Source organism: Vicia villosa, linkage group LG2 (assembly GCF_029867415.1).
Source record: "Vicia villosa cultivar HV-30 ecotype Madison, WI linkage group LG2, Vvil1.0, whole genome shotgun sequence".
Lineage (NCBI taxonomy): Eukaryota > Viridiplantae > Streptophyta > Magnoliopsida > Fabales > Fabaceae > Vicia > Vicia villosa.
In genome coordinates this window covers 21,734,558-21,755,437 of record NC_081181.1, presented here as the reverse complement: position 1 = coordinate 21,755,437, position 20,880 = coordinate 21,734,558, and the positions used below count along the sequence as shown (strand labels likewise).

Sequence of the window (20,880 nt, the reverse complement as noted above, 5' to 3'; positions counted from 1 at the left end):
ACCCGAGGATTGGACCGAATTGAGGTTTTGGGCCCAAACCCAAACCGGCCCGAAACCATGTCCACCCCTAATAGTAAAGTTGTTCATTTATTTAAACAAATAACAATAAATACCACAAGGAGTAGCTTCGGAACCATACACAAGGAGCGTGCGTGAGAAACACCGACAATCCTATTAACTTCTGAACGGAGCGTGTGTTCACGCTCCAACATATCGCGTGGGATTAAGATTCCCTCTTTATCACAACAACTTTATTAAAACAAGGATGTTACTTTCCTCCTCCTCACAATACTTTTTCACACTACAAAAATTGAAAAAAAAAAAGTTGTCATTTTTTTTCCTTCACTTTTTCCGCCTCAGCTTCTCACTCTTTCTCTCTACTCTTTTATACTCAGTACCGTCACAAACCCATTTCACATTTCAGAGTTCACACCGTTACTGTGAGAGTTCTTAGGGTTTAAAATGTCGGAGGGAAGAGGTTCCACTCTTGTGCACCTTTTAGTTGTTGTTTTCTGCTTGGTCGCATTTGGGTTCTCCATTGCTGCTGAAAGAAGAAGAAGCGTTGTAAGTTACTGTTCTCTGTCTCTCTCTCTTTTCTTTTTCCTTAGATAACATGATTTCTATGAGATCTATGTTAGGTTATGTTTCTATTATAGCTTGGGTTTGCCTGTCATGTAAGAAGCAAAATGCTAGGTTTTTTATGTTTTGTGAACTTTCATTCTTGAAATGGCAATAGTTTAATTGGTTGTGTGATTATTGAATTTGTTAATTGGTGGTTAAATTTTACTATTATTGAACGTGTGCGTGTGGATGGTCTAGTGGTGAAAGCTTGGGTCTTGAAGGTGTGCTTCTCTCAAGCTCTCAGGTTCAAATTCTGTTCGAGATTCAATCTTGAATTTAGAAGGGCCCGTGTTTTATAGGTTATGGTGTGTGCTGTAATGATTTAGCTGTTATGGTTATTCTTCTTAGTTAACATTAATTTGGCTTCTTTTTTGTGCTCTTTCTTCACAGGGAACCATTAACAGAACTATAGGAACAAATGAAACATACTGTGTTTACAATTCAGATGTTGCAACTGGTTATGGTGTGGGCGCTTTCCTGTTTCTTCTTTCAGGTGAATCACTGCTTATGGGTGTTACAAAGTGCATGTGCTTCGGGAGGCCTTTAACACCCGGAGGAAATCGAGCCTGGTCCATTATATATTTTCTCTCATCTTGGTAACAATTCTGAGTTCTCGACTCGAGTGACTATTTCAATTTCGTCTGGTCACACTGATATAGTGTTTAACTGTTTTATTTTTTGCCCAGGGCCACTTTTATTGTTGCGGAATCATGTTTAATAGCCGGTGCCACAAAGAATGCCTATCACACCAAATACCGGGGAATGATATATGCGCAGAACTTCTCTTGTGAAAGTTTGAGGAAAGGAATATTCATTGCCGGAGCGGTTTTCATCGTTGCAACTATGATTCTTAACGTATACTACTACATGTACTTCACCAAGGCATCCACAACTCCGCTTTCTCAGAAGGCCAATCGGGTTAGTTCCTCAGTCGGAATGACCGGATATGCGTGATGGTGCATCGATGAATCATGAAAGAGTAACAAATTTTGAGTCTTCTTTTCTATATGGATGTCTGTGTGATTTTCACTACTTGGTAAAACAGTGGTTTTGACTTTTGTTTTGCTTAGTTAACAACCTGTGTTTATAATGTCGTAGTGAATGTTACTGCTCAGAGACAAGCTATTATAGCATTAATATCGAAGTTTAGGCAAAGTTTATACATTAAGCTAAATTTGTGGAAGCATGTGTCACATGTAATCAGATTTCAGATAAACTTCACATTGAAAGTATGTAATCATTTATAAGTCTTCATCACAGCGGAAAGATTCTTCAATGGGTCTTCAATGTCAAAACCTCTTGTTTCCAAATTGATCCAAACCCCTGCTTACCTAAAAATATAATCAACAAAATTGAGTGAATAATAATTTCAGTGAGCTTCCTGATCTAGACCATCCTGTTCTAGACCATCGACTCTCTCACTACTCTTCTACTTGGTCAAGGTTTACTTGTAAATTGTAATATCCATTAGAGTATCTCACACCCATCCCGCACGTACTAATATCAACTACTATATCAAGGCATTGCGTCAATCCTAAGAATACTATCAGGTTGCTAAGAAATTCTTACTAAAACCCTAAGCCCACTCGGCCAATGGTCTATAATATTATCTTCATTTTACCAACACAATACTCACGTGTCCAGTAAAAAAAACCAGAGGAACAAAACTCTTTTACCTTCACAGAATATGTAAATATCAATCCCTTAGTTGCCTAAGCCATGTAGATCTTAGGAGGTGGTTAGTTAGAAGGTCTGTAACGAACTACTAATCATATCCATTTGGGCAGATTTTATGATGCAACCCCCTATCCATGAGTGAATAATAATTTCAGTGAGCTTCCTGATCTAGACCATCCTGTTCTAGACCATCGACTCTCTCACTACTCTTCTACTTGGTCAAGGTTTACTTGTAAATTGTAATATCCATTAGAGTATCTCACACCCATCCCGCACGTACTAATATCAACTACTATATCAAGGCATTGCGTCAATCCTAAGAATACTATCAGGTTGCTAAGAAATTCTTACTAAAACCCTAAGCCCACTCGGCCAATGGTCTATAATATTATCTTCATTTTACCAACACAATACTCACGTGTCCAGTAAAAAAAACCAGAGGAACAAAACTCTTTTACCTTCACAGAATATGTAAATATCAATCCCTTAGTTGCCTAAGCCATGTAGATCTTAGGAGGTGGTTAGTTAGAAGGTCTGTAACGAACTACTAATCATATCCATTTGGGCAGATTTTATGATGCAACCCCCTATCCTTGGTCTTGGAATATGGTCATGAAGGCAAGGTTTTACGAGATTACCTTCCTCCCTTTTCCTGGATCGTGCCCACTAAGGCGAAGTTTTACGGGATTATCTTCCTCCTTTTTCATGGGTCTTATACTTCTAATGATATTCACGACAGGGCCTACGTACTTCGATATATACTATGCTCATATATTAAGATCTCTCTTCTGAAATCACATTATCAGTATTTACCGAAATTGAAGTATCATTACAATTCCACAATTTTACTTACCAACAAATTTTTCATACAATCCTAGGTATCAACACTATCGGTACTTACCAAACTCAAAATGCAATTACACTTCCGATTATTTGCTACAATTGGATTCTAGCACAATCCTAGGTTTTCTAGCTTTACCCAATTATTTCCGAAAATTTCTTTACCCACCTCCCTATCTTCTTGGTCACTTCTGGCGAAAAACCCAAAATACCCTCACTTCGGAAATGCATTTCCGAAACGCTTTTTTTTTTTTTAAATTTGTCTTATTTCGGAAATGCACTTCCGAAAACACGAAAAAAAGGTGTTTTCGGATATGCATTTCCGAAAACACCCCTTTTTTTTGAATTTTCGGAGATGCATTTCCGAAAACATTTTTTTTGGGAGGGGTATCTTCGGAGATGCATATCCGAAATATTCCAAGACCAAATTGATCTTGGAATGTTTCGGATATACACTTCCGGAAGAATTCAATAATTATTAAAAAATTAAAATCAAGGTGAATCAATACAATTAATAGGTATAAAATGAAGGTGAATCAATAAAATCAAGGTGAATCAAAATTTCCTAAACAATTTTAAAGTTAAAAATTATTTTACTAACTTATATAAATCAAAAACATTTTAATTCCATAAGTAAATTTTGAATTATATAGAATTAAATATAAAATTTGTTCATTAAATAAAATCAAGACAATTTTTTTTTTAATTTTTTTAAACTAAATAAAAAATTATAACTAATTTTTAATTATGAATCAGAATAGAAATATATAAATATATAATAATTATTATTAATTTTGTAAGAGAAATATATAAATATATAATATATAAATATATAATAATTAATATATAAATATATAAATATATAATAATTATTATAAATTAAAACACTCATTTTTTAAATTTTTATAATTATTATATAAATATATAAATATATTTATAATTAATATATAATAATTATTATATAAATATATAAATATATAAATATATAAATATATAAATATATAATAATTTTTATAAATATATAATAATTATATAAATATATAAATTAAAACACTCATTTTTTTTTATTTTTTTATAAATACATAATAATTATTTTAAATATATAAATATATAAATAAAAAATTATAACTCATTTTGTAAGTGAAATTATTTTAGTTTTTTTAATTAAAATTATTTTAAATTTTAAAATATGAATTAAAATAAAAATATATAATAATTATTATTCATAACTCATAAATTATATCAAAATATATAATTATTATTATTTATTACTCATAAATTATATCAAATTTATGATATATGAATTAATTAATATCCTAAAATTAATTTTTGGGATTTTTAGATTTTTTTTTTCAGAGATGCATCTCCGAATTAATCAAAATCCCAATTTTTGGGATTTTTTCGGAAATGCACTTCCGAAGTCTGGAAAAATTTAGAAAAAAAAATATTTCGGAAATGCATTTCCGAAGCAGGGGTAAAGTGGAGTTTTCGCTGGGGGTGACCCCCATAGGGAGGTGGGTAAAGAAAAAATCTTATTTCCATTTGATCTATTGTAATGTGTCTTAAAATCTTTGTTGATAAAGAGAAAGAAAACATATTTTTAAAGATTGCATATATCGCGAAAATCGAAAGTTTCAGAAAGTTGACAAAAAGTCGAAAAACCATAAAACCGGATAAAACCTTACGGTCGTACGGACAATGAATAGTGATCGTACGGACGGAGAATATTGACCGTATGCATGGTGAATAGTGACCGTACGGACGGTGGATAGTAGGGTGGCAAAACGCCCCGATTCGTAGGGCATGCCCGATTTGCCCGCACTTTAGTGCGGGGCAGACCAAGATTTTAGGCTCTCGCCCTTTAATATGACCGTCCCGCCCTGATTTTTATACAGGCTTTTGCGGGCACAAAAATTAACATAAAATTTTGCTTTTTTAGACTTAAAAGATGTAGTGCCCGCGGGCTTAGTCCGCCCCGTCTTCACTTTTTGCGGGGCGGGTCAAAGTTTGAAACTTTGATGTCATTTGATTATGACTAATGAATTGGTATGCTAATGTACGGTAAAAGTTTTTCAATTCAAAGATTTTGTTATACTAATATACGGTAAAAGATTATTGAAAATGTCATGTTACAATTTCGTTAATTTCAAAAGTCTAGAAATTAATAGTTCGTTACAACTTTATATATATATATATATATATATATATATATATATATATATATATATATATATATATATATATATATATATATATATATATATATATATATATATATATATATATATATATATATATATATATATATTTCAAATTAGTCTAGAAATGTTAAGTCGTTACAACTTAATAGTTCAGTTTCTTTTTTCTTTCTAAATGCAATAACCAGTGGTAATACTCTTAGATAAAAAATATATTTGTGATAGTTATGAAACACAATTTATATTAAAATGATGATAACTTAAAACAAAAATTGTTTTTAAATTTGATTTAATTTTTTCAAAATTAAGTAATTTAATTAAAATTAAAACGATTTTTAATATTTACCATTTAAAAAAATTATTCAATTCAAAATTAACAATGAATTCAAGGGCGTAAAAAATAAACGAGCAAAGAAACAATGAAATCAAAGTATGAAAGTATTTGAAAAGAAAACATAAAATACAAATTTGTACTAGTTAACAAAAAAAAAAAAAAAAACTCTAAGATGGATTTCATTATGAACATCAAGAAAATTTTAGCAACAAACAACATAAAACTTGCAATTCTAGTAGTATTCTAGAATAATGATTCCTATGTGCAAAATTTATGGCTTGGGTATATTAGGAGGTTCTTTCCGACTAGAAATCTTATGATCAACCGCAAATTGTGTACCAAAGTAATCAAAATCAAATGGAATATCAATATCATTCAAGTCATCAAGGCCGCTAAGATCATTCAAGTCCACTTCTGAATCATCAAATGTTAACCAATCCGATTCAAGTTGGGACGATTTATCAACACTCGCAACCACATTCGGTTCTTGCACTATGTCCAAAGTTTTTGAAGGATTAGTTTCATCACATGAAACCTCAACATTCTTAACCAATTTCGGCGAAGATAAAGGTATATTTGGCGTGTCACTCTCCGAGTCATTGAATGAAGTAACCATAGGTTCAGCAAAAGAAACTTTTTTCAATCTCTTGTTCCTCTTCCTATTACACAGTTCCTTTTTATATATGGTTTCGAATTCATGTCTTTTAGCTTCATAGGCCTTAGAAGCCTCTTCCGCGCTATCAAAAGTTCCAAGCCAACTACGCGCACCATTAATCGGGTTTCTGATTTCTGCCGCCCATCGACCCTCTTGTCGCATTCGAACACCTTTGTATTTGCAAGATGGTTGTTTCACTTCATGCATTGGTGTTCCAACATTCTTATTATTCTTGTTCAATCCATTATCAACAATTTGGTCACATGGAACATTGGGGAATGAAATTTCAACCACAACTCTCTTCCTCTTTGTTGGATCAACAATAAAATTATCTCTTTCATCGGAGGAAGAATCCGTTGCATCAGGATCATCATATTTAATTTTCAATATTGTTCTACTTTTAGAGACATGAGATGGTGGAGGATCCATATTGAAATCTGTTGTTGGAAATTATAATAACAACCTCTTTTGTTATTATTAAAGAGACCATTCACCTTCCGAACACAAAAAAACTATAACAAAATAATTAATTAATTTTTTGGTGAAAAACAACAAAATTTGTATAATTAAGTGAACAAAATTAACAAAACCTTATAATCCTTATTCATAAGTGAACAAAGATATCACTGAACTTCAATAAAGCTCCAATAATAACTTCCTCATAAATTCATAAATTTTTCTCAACAAGTTCAGAATGATTTCTGCGCCAATAAAAAAAGAAAAAATAAACACATTACATATAGAAAATTTTGAATATAAGCATTGACCATTTGAAGAAAAAGGTTGATTGAAAAGTTTATACCTGAATGAAGTTAGAGCAAATCAAATATAGAAAACCTTTAAATTGCAAAGGGTAAATAAATATTATGTTAAGTAGTTCACTTATTTTTCTTCACTGTAACTAATTATTCTATATCCGTTCCTTTTTTATAGGAATGAAGTTAGAGTAATTTAAGTATATTTTTTTAAAACAAAACTAGTGGGATGCATGGTATACTTATTTGTTTTAAATAGATTATTTTATATAAAAATATAAATATAATAAATAAATAAAAATTATATAAAAAATAAATATGAAAATATAAAAGAAGATTGATACGCGCATTTGTTTTAAAAATATAATAGAAATAAAATAATTTTTTAAAAGATATAATAAATCGGTGCTTATCATTCTTTTAATATATAAAATGTTTGAATTAATTTTATATATATATATATATATATATATATATATATATATATATATATATATATATATATATATATATATATATATATATATATATATATATATATATATATCGAAATTATTGTCAAAAAAATTTAAACAAATAGTAAAATTGTTCTGTTATTATTCAATATTTTTATCAATAATTTCATGTTTCCGTTATTATTCAACATTTTTATCAGTAATTTTATATTTTCATTATTATTAAATATTTTGATTAGTAACTTCATGTTCCAGTTAATATTCAATATTTTGATCAATAAGTTCATGTTCCCGTTAACATTTAATATTTTGATTAGTAGTTTAATATTTTCGTTAATATTAAATATTTTGATCATTAACTTTATGTTCCCGTTAATATTCAATATTTTGATTAGTAACATCATGTTTATGTTAATATTCAATAGTTTGATCAATAACTTCATGTTTCGGTTAATATTCAATATTTTAATTAGTAACTTCATGTTTCCGTTAATATTTAATAGTTTGAGCAATAACTTCATGTTCCAGTTAATATTCAATATTTTGATTATTAACTTTACGTTACCGTTAATATTCAATAGTTTGATCAATAACGTCAAGTTTCCATTAATATTCAATATTTCAATTAGTAAATTCACGTCTCTGTTATTATTCAATATTTTGATCTGTAACTTCATGTTCCCGTTAATATTCAATATTTTGATCACTAATTTAATATTCAATATTTTGATCATTAACTTCATGTTTTCGTTAATATTAAATATCTTGATTAGTAACTTTATGTTGTCTTTAATATTCAATATTTGGATCAATAACGCCATGTTCCCCTCTATAAGAAATTAGGATTTGAATCAACAATATATTTTTTCCGTCTATAAAAATAATAAATATTATTTTTGTTTTAACATTATTTATAAAAATATATGAATCAATAATAAACTTAGTTCCATATATAAAAATAATATTTTTTAAAAATATTTGATGATAATTAAAATATTTTATAATAATAAAAATCTTAAATTGACAAATTATAGTGAAGAAATATTTAATCATATTATATAATTCAATTAATAATAACTATTTAATATAATTGATTAAAATCAATTTACTAATCAAATATATTATTCGATATATAAGAATATTTGAATAAACAGTTAACTATTCTTATATATAATTTTTTTTTGGAATTATTTATAAAAATATTTTAATCAATAGTTAACTTATTCTCGTTATTATTCAATATTTAATTAAATGAGTTAATATCAGTATCATATGCGCGTACCATATAAGTATCCGTGTGTATCCGTAATATATTATTTCATATTTGGAAGGAATTGACCCATTAAAGTTTTAATTTTAATATTTAAAATATTTTATATTATATATAACGAAATATATATTGATTAACTTGTCCCGTTAAAATTTTAAATTTTTTAAATGACAAATAAATCATATGATTAATAAAAATATCATACAATTTTGATACTATTTATTCATACATTACTTATGTTTCATTCTATAACTATTTATTCATACAATACGTATGTTTCATTCTATAACTATATATTCATATATTATTTATGTTTCATTGAATTACTTATGCTTATTAACACCCGCAGAAATGTAAAGAAGAAGTTGTAAATTATTATAAAGTAATTTTATATCATATGTCTTTTTTTATATTTTTTTATATTATTGAGTGCTTGAGTGAGTTAATTAGATAGTAGATCAAAACTTATTTTGAAATCTAGAAGGAGACTCTCTCACCTTTCTATTTCAAAATAAATTTCTTATGTGAATATTTAAATTTGTTAAAATAAACTTTTTAAATGGGTTTTCTTTTTATTAATGCAACATTAATTATTATTTAATAATTTTAAATTTATTACCAATAATTATATTTTATCATAATATAATATTTTGAATTTTAATGGTTATTTTCTCCTTTTTTAAAGTAGTAATTTTTCTTCTGATGATAAAATTGTCCGTTTTGAAATGTGAAAGATAGAGGATGATAAAACCGTCTGTTTTGGAATGTGGAAGATAGATGATGGGAATATGGAGAAATAATTGTGAAAAAATAACCTTGGGGTCTCACAGTTCGGTTTTGGATCCGAAGAAAAACCAATAAATTTTATAGATATCAAAATTATATTTATTATACTTATGAGTCTCAAAATAAAAATTATATTAGATAAATTATTATTTTAGGTAAATTACTTTTGATTTATAATTTACTTTTAAATTAAATATAAGTATAAATATTCTTAATATATATTTCATATGACAAAAAGAATAAAAAAAAACTCAACTTTTATTGAGTAAAAGATTTCTATAATGCATTCAAAAAGATTTTCTACAAAGAATCTTAAACAATATTAAGATAATTAAATATTTTAGACTTCACTTTTTCCCGCAATGGTAGTTGATGGCACTGTCTCGAGTATTATTATTATTATTATTATTATTATTATTATTATTATTATTATTATTATTATTTGATAAATCTTATTGTAAATTTTTTTCTCAAACAATTTCTTAGAGTGTATTTGGATGACATAATTATTATTTTTTGAAGAATTTAAAATTTTAAACAATTCAAATTATTTCATTTGATAGAATATTAAGATACATCATTGTTAGATATTTAGATTCAATTTTATAAACTTTTAAGTTTTAAGGTTAAATTTTAAATTAAAAAAAAAAATTGCTAGGGCATGGGGAGAGGACGTGGCAGGCCGAAGAAACAGGCGGCGACAACACCACCAGTGACGGTGAGGGTGTTCTCACATCACCCAAATGCACAAGTGTTAACGTGCTCAGAAATGAAGCTAGCAAATCGAAGAAGAACATGATGAAGGGGACTTAATCGCATGTAGAAACTCTGATTCCGAACTCGAGACAACAAGGGAAAAGGTTCGAAACTATCATTGAGGAGGAGAAGGAAATGGAAGATTTAAAGGCTGGGAAGACAACAGAGCAACCGAGGGTGGAGATAATTCGAGGTAATCGGCTCCCTTCCAATGGTATTAAAATTGAATACACTGCTCCTATAGTGGTTAATGGAGAAATTAAGGTCATTATTGAGGAACAACATGTCTTATCTGAACTGAAATTCTGGGAGAATGGGCTAATAATGTATGTCTTACGGGGGAATTATCCATAAATGCGGTGAAAAAGTACATGTCCAACATATGGAATTTTGTATCCCTACCTGAACTATATTATAATAATGAGAGTATTTTATCATTAGATTCAAGTCCAAACAAGATAGAGATGAAGTGCTTAGAAGGGGACCTTACACAATTTACAGAAAACCTATGTTCTGGCATGAATGAAGTCCTGATTTTACTCTGGGAGAGATATGATTAGGGTCATGCCAATCTGGGTTACAATGCCCCAATTACCACTCATGTTCTAGGGAGAGAAGAGAATTGGTAAGATTGCTAGCGCAATTGGCAAACCAATATTGACGGATGAATGTACTGTAAAAAAGTTAAGGGTATCTTATGCTAGAGTGTTAGTGGAAGTTGGTGTCACCACTGAACTGAAGGAGCATAATACCATAAGAGACCCTAAAGGAAGCAAATTCCAACAAAAAGTTGAATATGAATGGAACCACCATTCTGTAAGGTTTCTAACAAAATAGGGCATGTTTGTGAGCCTAAGCATGTGCAACAAACTGTTAAAAAGGTCTGGGCAGCTAAACAACCTACTGAGGTACAAGATAATTAGAGAAACAAAAACCATTGGAAAAAACACCAGAGCCTCTAGAGAAAAGAGATGAAAATGCAGATTGGACAGTGGTGGTTTCCTTTAAACCAAGAGATAAGGGGATAATGGTATAGGATAAACCAAAAGCTAATGAGGGAATCAGATGCAGTAATGGATTTGGTGTGCTATGGAATGGAATTGAATCACAAATATTGTATAACAAAGGATCATGGTGATTACTTGGGATGTAAGAGGTATCAATAAAAGATCTAGACAAATATAAATAGGAGCTCATCTCCATAAGTTACAAGTGCCTTGCATAGCTCTGCTTGAAACTAGAGTGAAAGAAAATAACTCCAATAAAGTGAGAAGTAGGTTTGGAAATAAGTGGCAATGGATGGATAACTATGAGCACCACCATAACGGAAGTGTTGTACCCCAAAATTTTCCCTCGCATATTCGCCGATGCCACTCTAATTACAGACAGAAGCGGTGGTACATTTGGTAAAAGGTAAGACTGGTGAGTATAAGGTCCCGAGTTCAAATCCATCCTTCCGCAATTTTGTATATCAATTTCATTTCTTATTTTAAATCGAAAATCACAAAAAAAGAAAAAATAGTTTGTCTTTTATTTTATGTTTGCACGTATGTTTGCACGTATGTTTGAATAATAGTAAAACAAAAAAAAAGAAAATATGAAAGGCCATTCATTTCATTTTCCATCAAGTTGTCCAAACTACCAATACCAACAAAGTTGTCTCCTTTCCAAAACAATCTCAAGACAAAAATCTCCAGATGTTAAAAGGGATTAATCATGGTTGACTGGGCTCATTATATCAATTAATATCCTGTTTGATACTGTTTCTGGCATATTTGTGAGGTTATAAAAACACATTCACGTAAATAATCCTGGGCCGGAGATCATCAGCTTCCAAAAAACAATCCCAAAAATTAAAAATTACACACTTTTCTAACCTTGTTCCACCAGTACCATAATTTTTACACAAATGTTCAACCACTCCATTCAAACATTGCATCCAAACACCTTCATGATTCCATAGATCATGATACCATGTAAAATATCATTAACACATTCAAAAAAATGTAAACTAAACCATTAACATCGTAAATCTCAACATGATCTTCAAAACATAAAATTGTATAGCTTTTTGTTTCTTTCTTTCATTCCTTGTTTCAGGTATACTTACGGGAAGAAAATAAGTCGACAACAGAATAACTCCCGCTGTCACGCAGCAACAACTCAGATCTGAAGGCATACTCGATGACAACATCTCTGCCGCGCAACAGCCATCCCTCACACACGAGAATCGCATATGGCCGACGCTAGCCACAGTGGCAGAATCGCGAACACCCAAAAACACGTTGTCATACCCCAAAATTTGCCCACACTATTTCTCTTATGCAAATTCAAATCAATACATAAAGCTCCAAGACACATTCTCCTATACAAGGCCTAGAAACTAGGGTTTGGTTTGTTCAAAGGAAAAACAATGAATCAATGGCTCCAAGTCATCCTATATGGCTCAATATATCTCACATTATCTCTATGACAAGTATCAAGTCTCAACTCAAAGGATTGGTCACTCAATTGTTCAGAAAATCAACAGTCGATTGGGTTAACCTAAAAGTCAACTGTGGTTAAAATAAAGTCTAAACTCCTGATTTTTTGTCAAAATCCTCATATGGAAGCATCATTCACCATTTGATCAATAATTGATCATGGTTCATCAAGGAAAGATCAAAAATCAACAGTTCAAAAAGTTTCTAAATTAGGGTTTGTACAGGAGAAAGTCAACTGAACTTTGACCAACCATAACTCCCACATGGAACATCAGAAATTTTCCATCCAAAGCTTATTTTGAAGGAAATTGAATTCTCTACAAATTTTTCTCTCACATGCCAAGTCTAAAAATGCTTCATTTGAGAGATATGGACTAAAACATTATAGGTCCTTTTCAAAAGTCAACAAAAGGTCACTTTTTTCAAAAGGATATATAAGGAGCATGGAAAAACATTTTGATATGAGACCAAAGACACTGGTTAAAGGACTTCCTAAGGTTTCTAAAAAGTCCTAGAACTCCTCCATACCTAAAAAATTGAGGGAGATAGGCCTTGTCAAAGTTGAACTATTTTGGAGAGAAAAATGTGAGGAAAAAGGATTCAAAATGAACATTTTTGCAAATAGGCCCAATATCTCATGATCCAAACTTGATTCATAAGTCATCTAAGGCCCCATACATGATGTCCACGAATTATTTGATTTTTTATTTGGATTTTTATGAATTATTAATCAAATAAAAGTGATAAATAATTCATATAAATTATAGAAAATCAAATATTTGATTTAGAAAATATATGGGAATCAAATCCAATCACCATTCATGTCAAAATACTCCATCAAATTCGTGCAAATAATATATTTGAAGAGATTGGATTGAAATTAAGCAAATATAGAAAGCTTTCATGAGAAATTTCCAATCAAATTTTTCTCATGGCATATTCAAGATTCAACAAGATTTTGTTCAGTTTTTGTTACCCTAATTCTCCTCATATAAGTACCTAAACATTACAGATCACAGAGACAAAAAATTTTCTGCTCTCAAGAACCCTAAACCGAGTTGAAAAGTGAAGAAAATTTCAAGATTCAATTTTCAATTGCAGCCTAATTCGAGACCAAAGAAGCATTCCAATACACTCTTTGGACAAATTCGAAGGTGTACAGATCGTTCTCATCAAGCAATACGGTCAGAATCGCCCCCGATAAGCCTTGGTTTGAACTTTTCTAAATCCGTTTGATCACTTCATAACATGCATCATAAACGAATTCTAATTACATATTTGTGTTTATCATGATGTTATTGTTGTTTCTGGAGATTTAATTTGAATTCTGTGCGTAATAGCCATGATCCTCCATGAATGAATGTCTAGGGTTTCAATTAGGGTTATTGCATACAGGTGAAATTAGAACAAATAAAGGCCATGACTGAAATCGTGAGACCTGGACGAAGCCATCTATGGTCTCGCGAAACATTTTTGTGTAGTTTTGCATGTATTCGTAAAAGTGCAGGTTATGGCTACGGACATGACCGTCGCTAAAGGCCTGTTGCAGACCTAAAACGAAGGGTGAAGGTTGAAGATGATGAGGTGTCATCCTCTGAATGGAAGGAAAGCGCGCGCGTTTTGGTTTGAAGGCCAGAGTGATTCAGTGCATCATGACGCATACGGATGCCATGTTCCTTCGCTCTCTCAGCCACGTGATCTCACTAAGTCCTCATCCAGTGTACTCAGGCTCGCAGGTGCACCATATGCCATACGCGCGCGCCACACAAGATTAATAGCTAAGTTTTCCAAAAAAAAAAAATTATTTAATTACATAAAACCACTTATTTTTATATATTAATATACATATTGTTTTAATTGTTTTTTTTCTTTATTATATGAAAACTATTATATAGTATTTTCCAAAAACATGTTTTTTTTTCTTTCAATAATAATAATAATTATTTTATTTTAATATTTAATACTTATCTTTATTTTCTTATTTTAATATACATGTTATTCAAATTAATTTCCTTATACATGTTTTTCTATTTATTCTTGGTTATTTATTTATTTATAATTAATAATTTATTTTATTTAAAATGATATTATTTTCTTAATATTATATATATTCACTTATATTTATTCAAAAATTCATATATGTCTCGTTTTAATTCCAAAAATTCCTAAAAAATGCCTTTGTGTCTGATTTTTTATTTTCCTTCTCCGATTTAATTAATTAGGTCGCGAGACCAATAATTAATTAAGTCGATTGCGTTATTTTACTCAATTTACGCCCGAATCAGGGTTTATGAGAATTAACCCTACACTGAAAATATTTCTTTTTTCTGTGCCTTTTTTCAGGATTGACTTTTTCAAATGCCTTCCGGCTATGCGCCTGATCAAGATCCGAAGCTAAGTATTCAATTTAATTATTATTATTTTAAAGTTTATTTTGTTTCCTTTTAATTAGGGTTTGCCTTTAAATAAATCTTGCCTACATTCACTTTTCTGCCTTTGCTTTGCCATTTTTCAGGGTTAACCCCGAGGCTTCCTCCGACTGCCAACCATATCATATCAAATCAAAGCTAAGTGCTCTTTTCTATTTTAAATATTTGTTTATTTGATTTTATTTTTATTTATTAAATTAGGGTTAACCCTAATAGACATTTGGACTGATAATGCACTCACCCTACTTTTGCTTGATATTTTTCCCACTTTTTTAGGGTTTGCCAATTGCCGAAGCTTCGAATAGTCGGTAACCCTAAACCCTGATCTTAATTATTACTTGTTCAGACTTATTGCTCTATTTATCCCGTTGGTTTCATTTTCCCTTCCCCCCGCTGGTTTCATTTTCCCTTCCCCCGTTATTGCTTTAATTATGCTGTGAATATTAATTGCTGTGGTTAGTTATCCTAGGGAGTGATAACCCTGAAATTGAATATAGAATAATTAATTACAAGATAATTTTCTGAACCGAATCACGTGATTGTTGCACCCACGCACACTTTCTGGTAACCCCTCTTGTTGCCTGTGGCCTTGTGTTTTTTGCAGAATAGCCATGTCCCTCGAATACGAGGATACCTCAACCATGTCGCCTCGATAAATACAAAGGTCATAAGACCCTAATGATGCTGCCTTCGATACACCAATATGACCTCGACCCTCGGAAGTTGCCTACGAAAAGGCTGAGGTATCCTCTGGCTGCCTACGAAAGGCTATTCTGGTTCTTCCCTTAGACTACCTGCCTCTTTATGGCATGGGACAGTCTTATGGCGAACTAACTCTCGATGACCCTTCAACATCCAAACGAAAGACTTCCTGCCCTCTTATGGCGTGGATAGACCCTTTCAACCTGAAAGGCTAAAAGAACTGCTTTCTACATTATTAAGGTAATTGCTCCTAATTGCCTTGCTCTGGCTAAAAACTTTTTTTTCATATTCTTTCTCATAAACCTTCAAAATGGCTACGCTCATTTACGAGCTAAAGTCCATATTCACTTCTTCTACATTTCTGAACGAAAAAGAGCAAAGCAATTAAGAGCCCATGGAAAACCATGGATGCAAAGGGTGCCTTACACCTTCCCTTTGCATAATTACCCCCCGAACCCTGTTTTTTATTTAAAAGGTTTTTCCTGTTCTTTTAGCCTTTCTAATATTTGGATAAAATAAAAGTCGGTGGCGACTCATGCTTAACCGTACATTTCGATATAAAAGTCAGTTCACCGTATTACAGAACTGGCGACTCTGCTGGGGATTTTCGATTAAAAGAGGGGTTACCTTAAAAGCTTAGGATTCACTTAAATGTTTTCTATTGTTTGCTTTGTTTGTATTATTTTTCAGGGGCGTTTTGGGAATTAAATAAAGGATGAATCCTATTCCCGGATTCAAGAACACTTAAGATTAGGAGTGGCATAGTCATGGCGACCTCTTTCACATATGTGGGAGATGAGTCAATATGAAGTTCACACTTGAGTTAGGACTCCATAGCATATGCACACCTTTCTCAAATGAGGGATGTCTATGTATGTGTCTGTGGGTGCGCCGGAGCTCAAGGACCTTTAGTTACCCTTAACCCATCCTGGCCTTTAGGAACATAGTGCGGGACTACTCTTGACAAATGTTAAGAACTAGTCGCTACCCGATGCTACAATCAGATAGGTTCTCTCTCAAAGTATCATTGCATGGTGCAAATGCATCATGTCCGAGGGTGCTTTAGAAGGGCTGACAATTCTGGATAACTTATAGAGCCTGTTGCTGAAATCTCCTTATCCATAGAAATACCCTTGGGAAGGACACCTGATCAGACTCCATTGCAAGCCTTAAGCCAAAAATTGTGTGATTTGTGTGGACTTGTTTTTCTGTGATGCATCATGCATACATGCATTCATGACATGAGTAACCCATCTCAAGGAGAAAAAGGTCTTTTAACCATAATTTGTTTTGTAGGTTATTTGAATATGGGAATTCTAATCCGAAAGCCTTTCTTTCTCAACTTCAAGAAAGTACCTACTGCACTAAGACTCTTGTGTGATGATATTATTGGTTCTCTCGTTCTCACCGAGCCTCTCAACAAACTGATAAGTTTAATGCGAACCAAAGTGGATGAAGCTCTTCTCTATTCCATGATGCAGTTTTATGATCCTCTTCTCCATTGTTTTACTTATAGAGATTTCCAACTGGTACCTACATTGGAAGAATTTTCTCATATAATGGAAATTCCCATACCTGATCAAATCCCTTGCAATGGTGAGGAAGGAGGTCCTAAGTTGGAAGACATTGCTGCTGCTTTACATCTACCAAGATCAGAAATTAACGAGGTTTGGATCAATAAAAGAGACTATTCTGGAATACCCGTGGATTTCTTGTACGAGAAAGCCAAGATCTTTGCTGAAGCTTTAAGCATGGATGCCTTGGAAAGTGTTCTAACCCTGCTGATCTATGGACAAGTTCTGTTTCACCGTTGCGACAAAGTTGTTGATAGGGTTGCTATCAAAATCTTCCTTAGCAAGAATCCTGTTCCTACTCTACTTGGTGATTTATTGCATTCCATCAATGCCAGAGTGACAAAGAGACGAGGTTGTGTTCTAGGATGCATTCCCCTCCTGCATAAGTGGTTTATTTCTCACTTACCCCGATCAGCAATAAAGAATGAAGAAGGTTTAACTTGGATTCAGAGGATTATGGAACTTTCGTACGATGACATCATTTGGTATCCAAAAGAATTCGAGGGAGTTCAGTTGTTTGATCGCTGTGGAGAGTTCCCTAATGTGCCTCTTCTTGGCACCCAAGGAGGAATTACTTATAATCCTATACTTGCTCGACATCAGTTTGGTTTTGCTTTGAAAGATAAGCCTCGCTCCATATATCTTAGTGCGGAAAGTTTTGACTATGGTTCAGGTACAACCGAAAAGAAGAATCGCTTCATTAAAGCTTGGTACGAAGTAAAAAAGGTAGGTGCAAGAGATTTGGGAACAAGGGTCCATACTCCTTCAGATCTTTACTTTAAATGGATTTATGACCGAGTCGTCGAGTTTGGCATACCATATCCATCTGACACACCTGTTGTTCCAAGGATCACCCCTCCAGAGGTTCACATAGAATTGGAGCCTTATGTACCCGCTCCGAACGAAGACCTTGCTGCCACCGTCGCTCACTTGAGACAAGAAAAGGCTGATCTTGAAAGACGTTTACAAGTGGTTGAGGCGGAAAAAGCAGTATTAGTGGCTAATGCTAAAGAACGAGATAGCATGCTTGACTATTTCTCCCGCAAGTGGAAGATTGAAGACTTTATCTCACCTGAGCAAATAAAATCATGGGAGCGAGAGATTGATAGACTTGTTCAAGAAAAGAATGAGATGGTCAAAGCCCATAAAGAAGAAATCAGAGGATTGAAGAGGAAGCACCGACTTGAAGAATGATTTCTTTTATTTTATTTATTATGTTTTTTTTAGTATTACTTCGATGTAACTTCAAAAACATATAATACATTGGTTTCTAATTAAAATAATTAATTTGTTTTGTTTCTATTTTTTTTAAATGTGTTAAAAAGCCTTTAACTCCTTGAGATCATTGCATACACATAATCATGTCATTCATAAACATCGCATAACAGGTTTCATAAAAACAAATGCCTCATCTTTACGCTGTTTATTTCAGTAAGAAAGATGGATCTCGAACAATCTGTCAAGAATCTCCAAGCTCAGAACGCTGAATTTCAAGCCTTGGTCCTGAACTTGTCCAAGGGGCAAGATGAACTGAAAGCTCTTCTGACTAAGAAGACGAAGACTAAGAAAACCAAAGGAGTGATCAACCTGGGAAGAAGACTCAAAGGTCGCCCCAAGAAGGCCGAAGAAACTGGGATTCCTAAAGACGAGGAAGAGGAAGAGGACGATTTCAGTGTCAAGAAAAACCATGGAAGCCATGTAGGTTCTGATGATCAAGAAGAAGAAGAAGAGTATCCTCAAGACGAGGATTATCCTGATGAGAAGTATAGGCTACTAGAAGAGCGTCTGAGAAGCGTGGAAATTCAGAAGGTACCTGGGCTGGATTTTGAAGAGCTGGGACTCATTCCTGGGGTCGTTATTCCTCCAAAATTCAAAACTCTCGCCTTTGCTAAGTATGATGGAGTCTCCTGTCCCAAGATGCACTTGAGGTCTTATGTAAGGAAGATTCAGCCTCACACTGCTGATAAGAGGCTCTGGATCCATTTCTTTCAAGAAAGCTTATCTGGAACTCAACTCGAATGGTACTATCAACTGGAGGGTACTAGCATCCATACTTGGGAAGATTTGGTTGTTTCTTTCTACAGGAAATACCAATATAATTCCGATCTCGCACCAACTCGCATGCAACTTCAAAGCATGTCTATAGGACCTAAGGAAAGTTTCAAGGAGTCTGCGCAAAAGTGGAGAGATTTAGCTGGAAGAGTCCAACCTTCTTTGACTGATAGGGAGTTGGTGTACATGTTCATGGGCACGCTAACTGGGCCGTTCTATAGTCACTTGCTGGGTAGTTCCTCGTCTGGGTTTACTGATCTTATCTTGACTGGAGAACGTGTTGAGAATGGTATTCGAAGTGGGAAGATTCAAGTAGGCACATCTTCTGGTACTGCAAAAGAACCATATCATGGAAGAAACGAGTCTAATGCTGTTCATAGTCAGAGGGGCCGTGGTAAGAATGATCAGAACCAATCTGTTGGAGCTGTCCACATCTCTACTCCAACATCTCAACAAGCTCCTAGACAAGAGTATCAACGCAAGACTGATAGACCAAGGAGACAATTCACCATGATCAACATGCCTTTGTCTCAAGCCCTACAACATCTACTGAAGGCTAAACTGGTCACCCTGAAGGATCATCCGAAGTTTGTCAACACTGCGAGTCCAACTTATGATCCCAAAGCTACGTGTGCCTACCATTCCAATGCTACTGGGCACAATGCAGACAATTGTTGGGCCCTGAGAAACAAAGTTCAAGACATGATAGAAGCTGGCGAAATCGAGTTTGACGCCCCAGAGACTCCTAATGTCATCACTGCTCCTATGCCAAAGCATGACAAGGCTATTAATGCTATTATGGACACAATCCATGTCTATGACGTGAGAGATCTGTCAACACCTCTTCCCGACATCAAGAGAAAGCTGCTGCAAGCTGGTTTATTTCCAGGTTGCGACCCAGGTTGTTATTACTGTGCATCCCTACCTAATGGCTGCGAGAACCTGAAAAGAGGTATCCAAGGCTGGATGGATCATGGCACTATCAGATTTGAGAAGACTCCTTCCATTAAGGATTTGTGCGAAGGCTTCTCCCGTGGTTTGAAGTTCGAAGATGTATCTGTAATTTCCAAAGCCCCGCTAAAGATCCCTACTAAGGCACCTTTCAAAATTTCTGCTGAACCCCGTGTGGCTCCGATTATTATTACTAAACTTGGTCCGATGCCATATTCTTCTGATAAAGCTATCCCTTGGAATTATGGTGCCGAGGTCTATGTTCAAGGAGTTAAGCAAGAACTCGAATCTGATAAATTTTCTGAAGATGCCAATCCTGATGTGGGTAATATTGCTGGAACT

General features: G+C 33.0%; 2 protein-coding genes across 2 annotated transcripts; one reads left to right on the top strand and one right to left on the bottom strand.

The window, feature by feature from the left end:
- Positions 1-296: 296 nt before the first annotated feature.
- On the top strand, positions 297-1,880 carry LOC131646000 (uncharacterized). Its single transcript, XM_058916179.1, has 3 exons — positions 297-564; positions 1,012-1,217; positions 1,308-1,880. Exons 1-3 carry the CDS (start codon positions 463-465, stop codon positions 1,573-1,575), a joined length of 576 nt encoding a protein of 191 aa, XP_058772162.1. The 5' UTR covers positions 297-462; the 3' UTR covers positions 1,576-1,880.
- A 4,061-nt stretch (positions 1,881-5,941) lies between these two features.
- On the bottom strand, positions 5,942-6,754 carry LOC131648698 (ethylene-responsive transcription factor ERF118-like). Its single transcript, XM_058918432.1, has one exon. The coding sequence runs from the start codon at positions 6,752-6,754 to the stop codon at positions 5,942-5,944; it is 813 nt and encodes a 270-aa protein (XP_058774415.1).
- Positions 6,755-20,880: the final 14,126 nt, after the last annotated feature.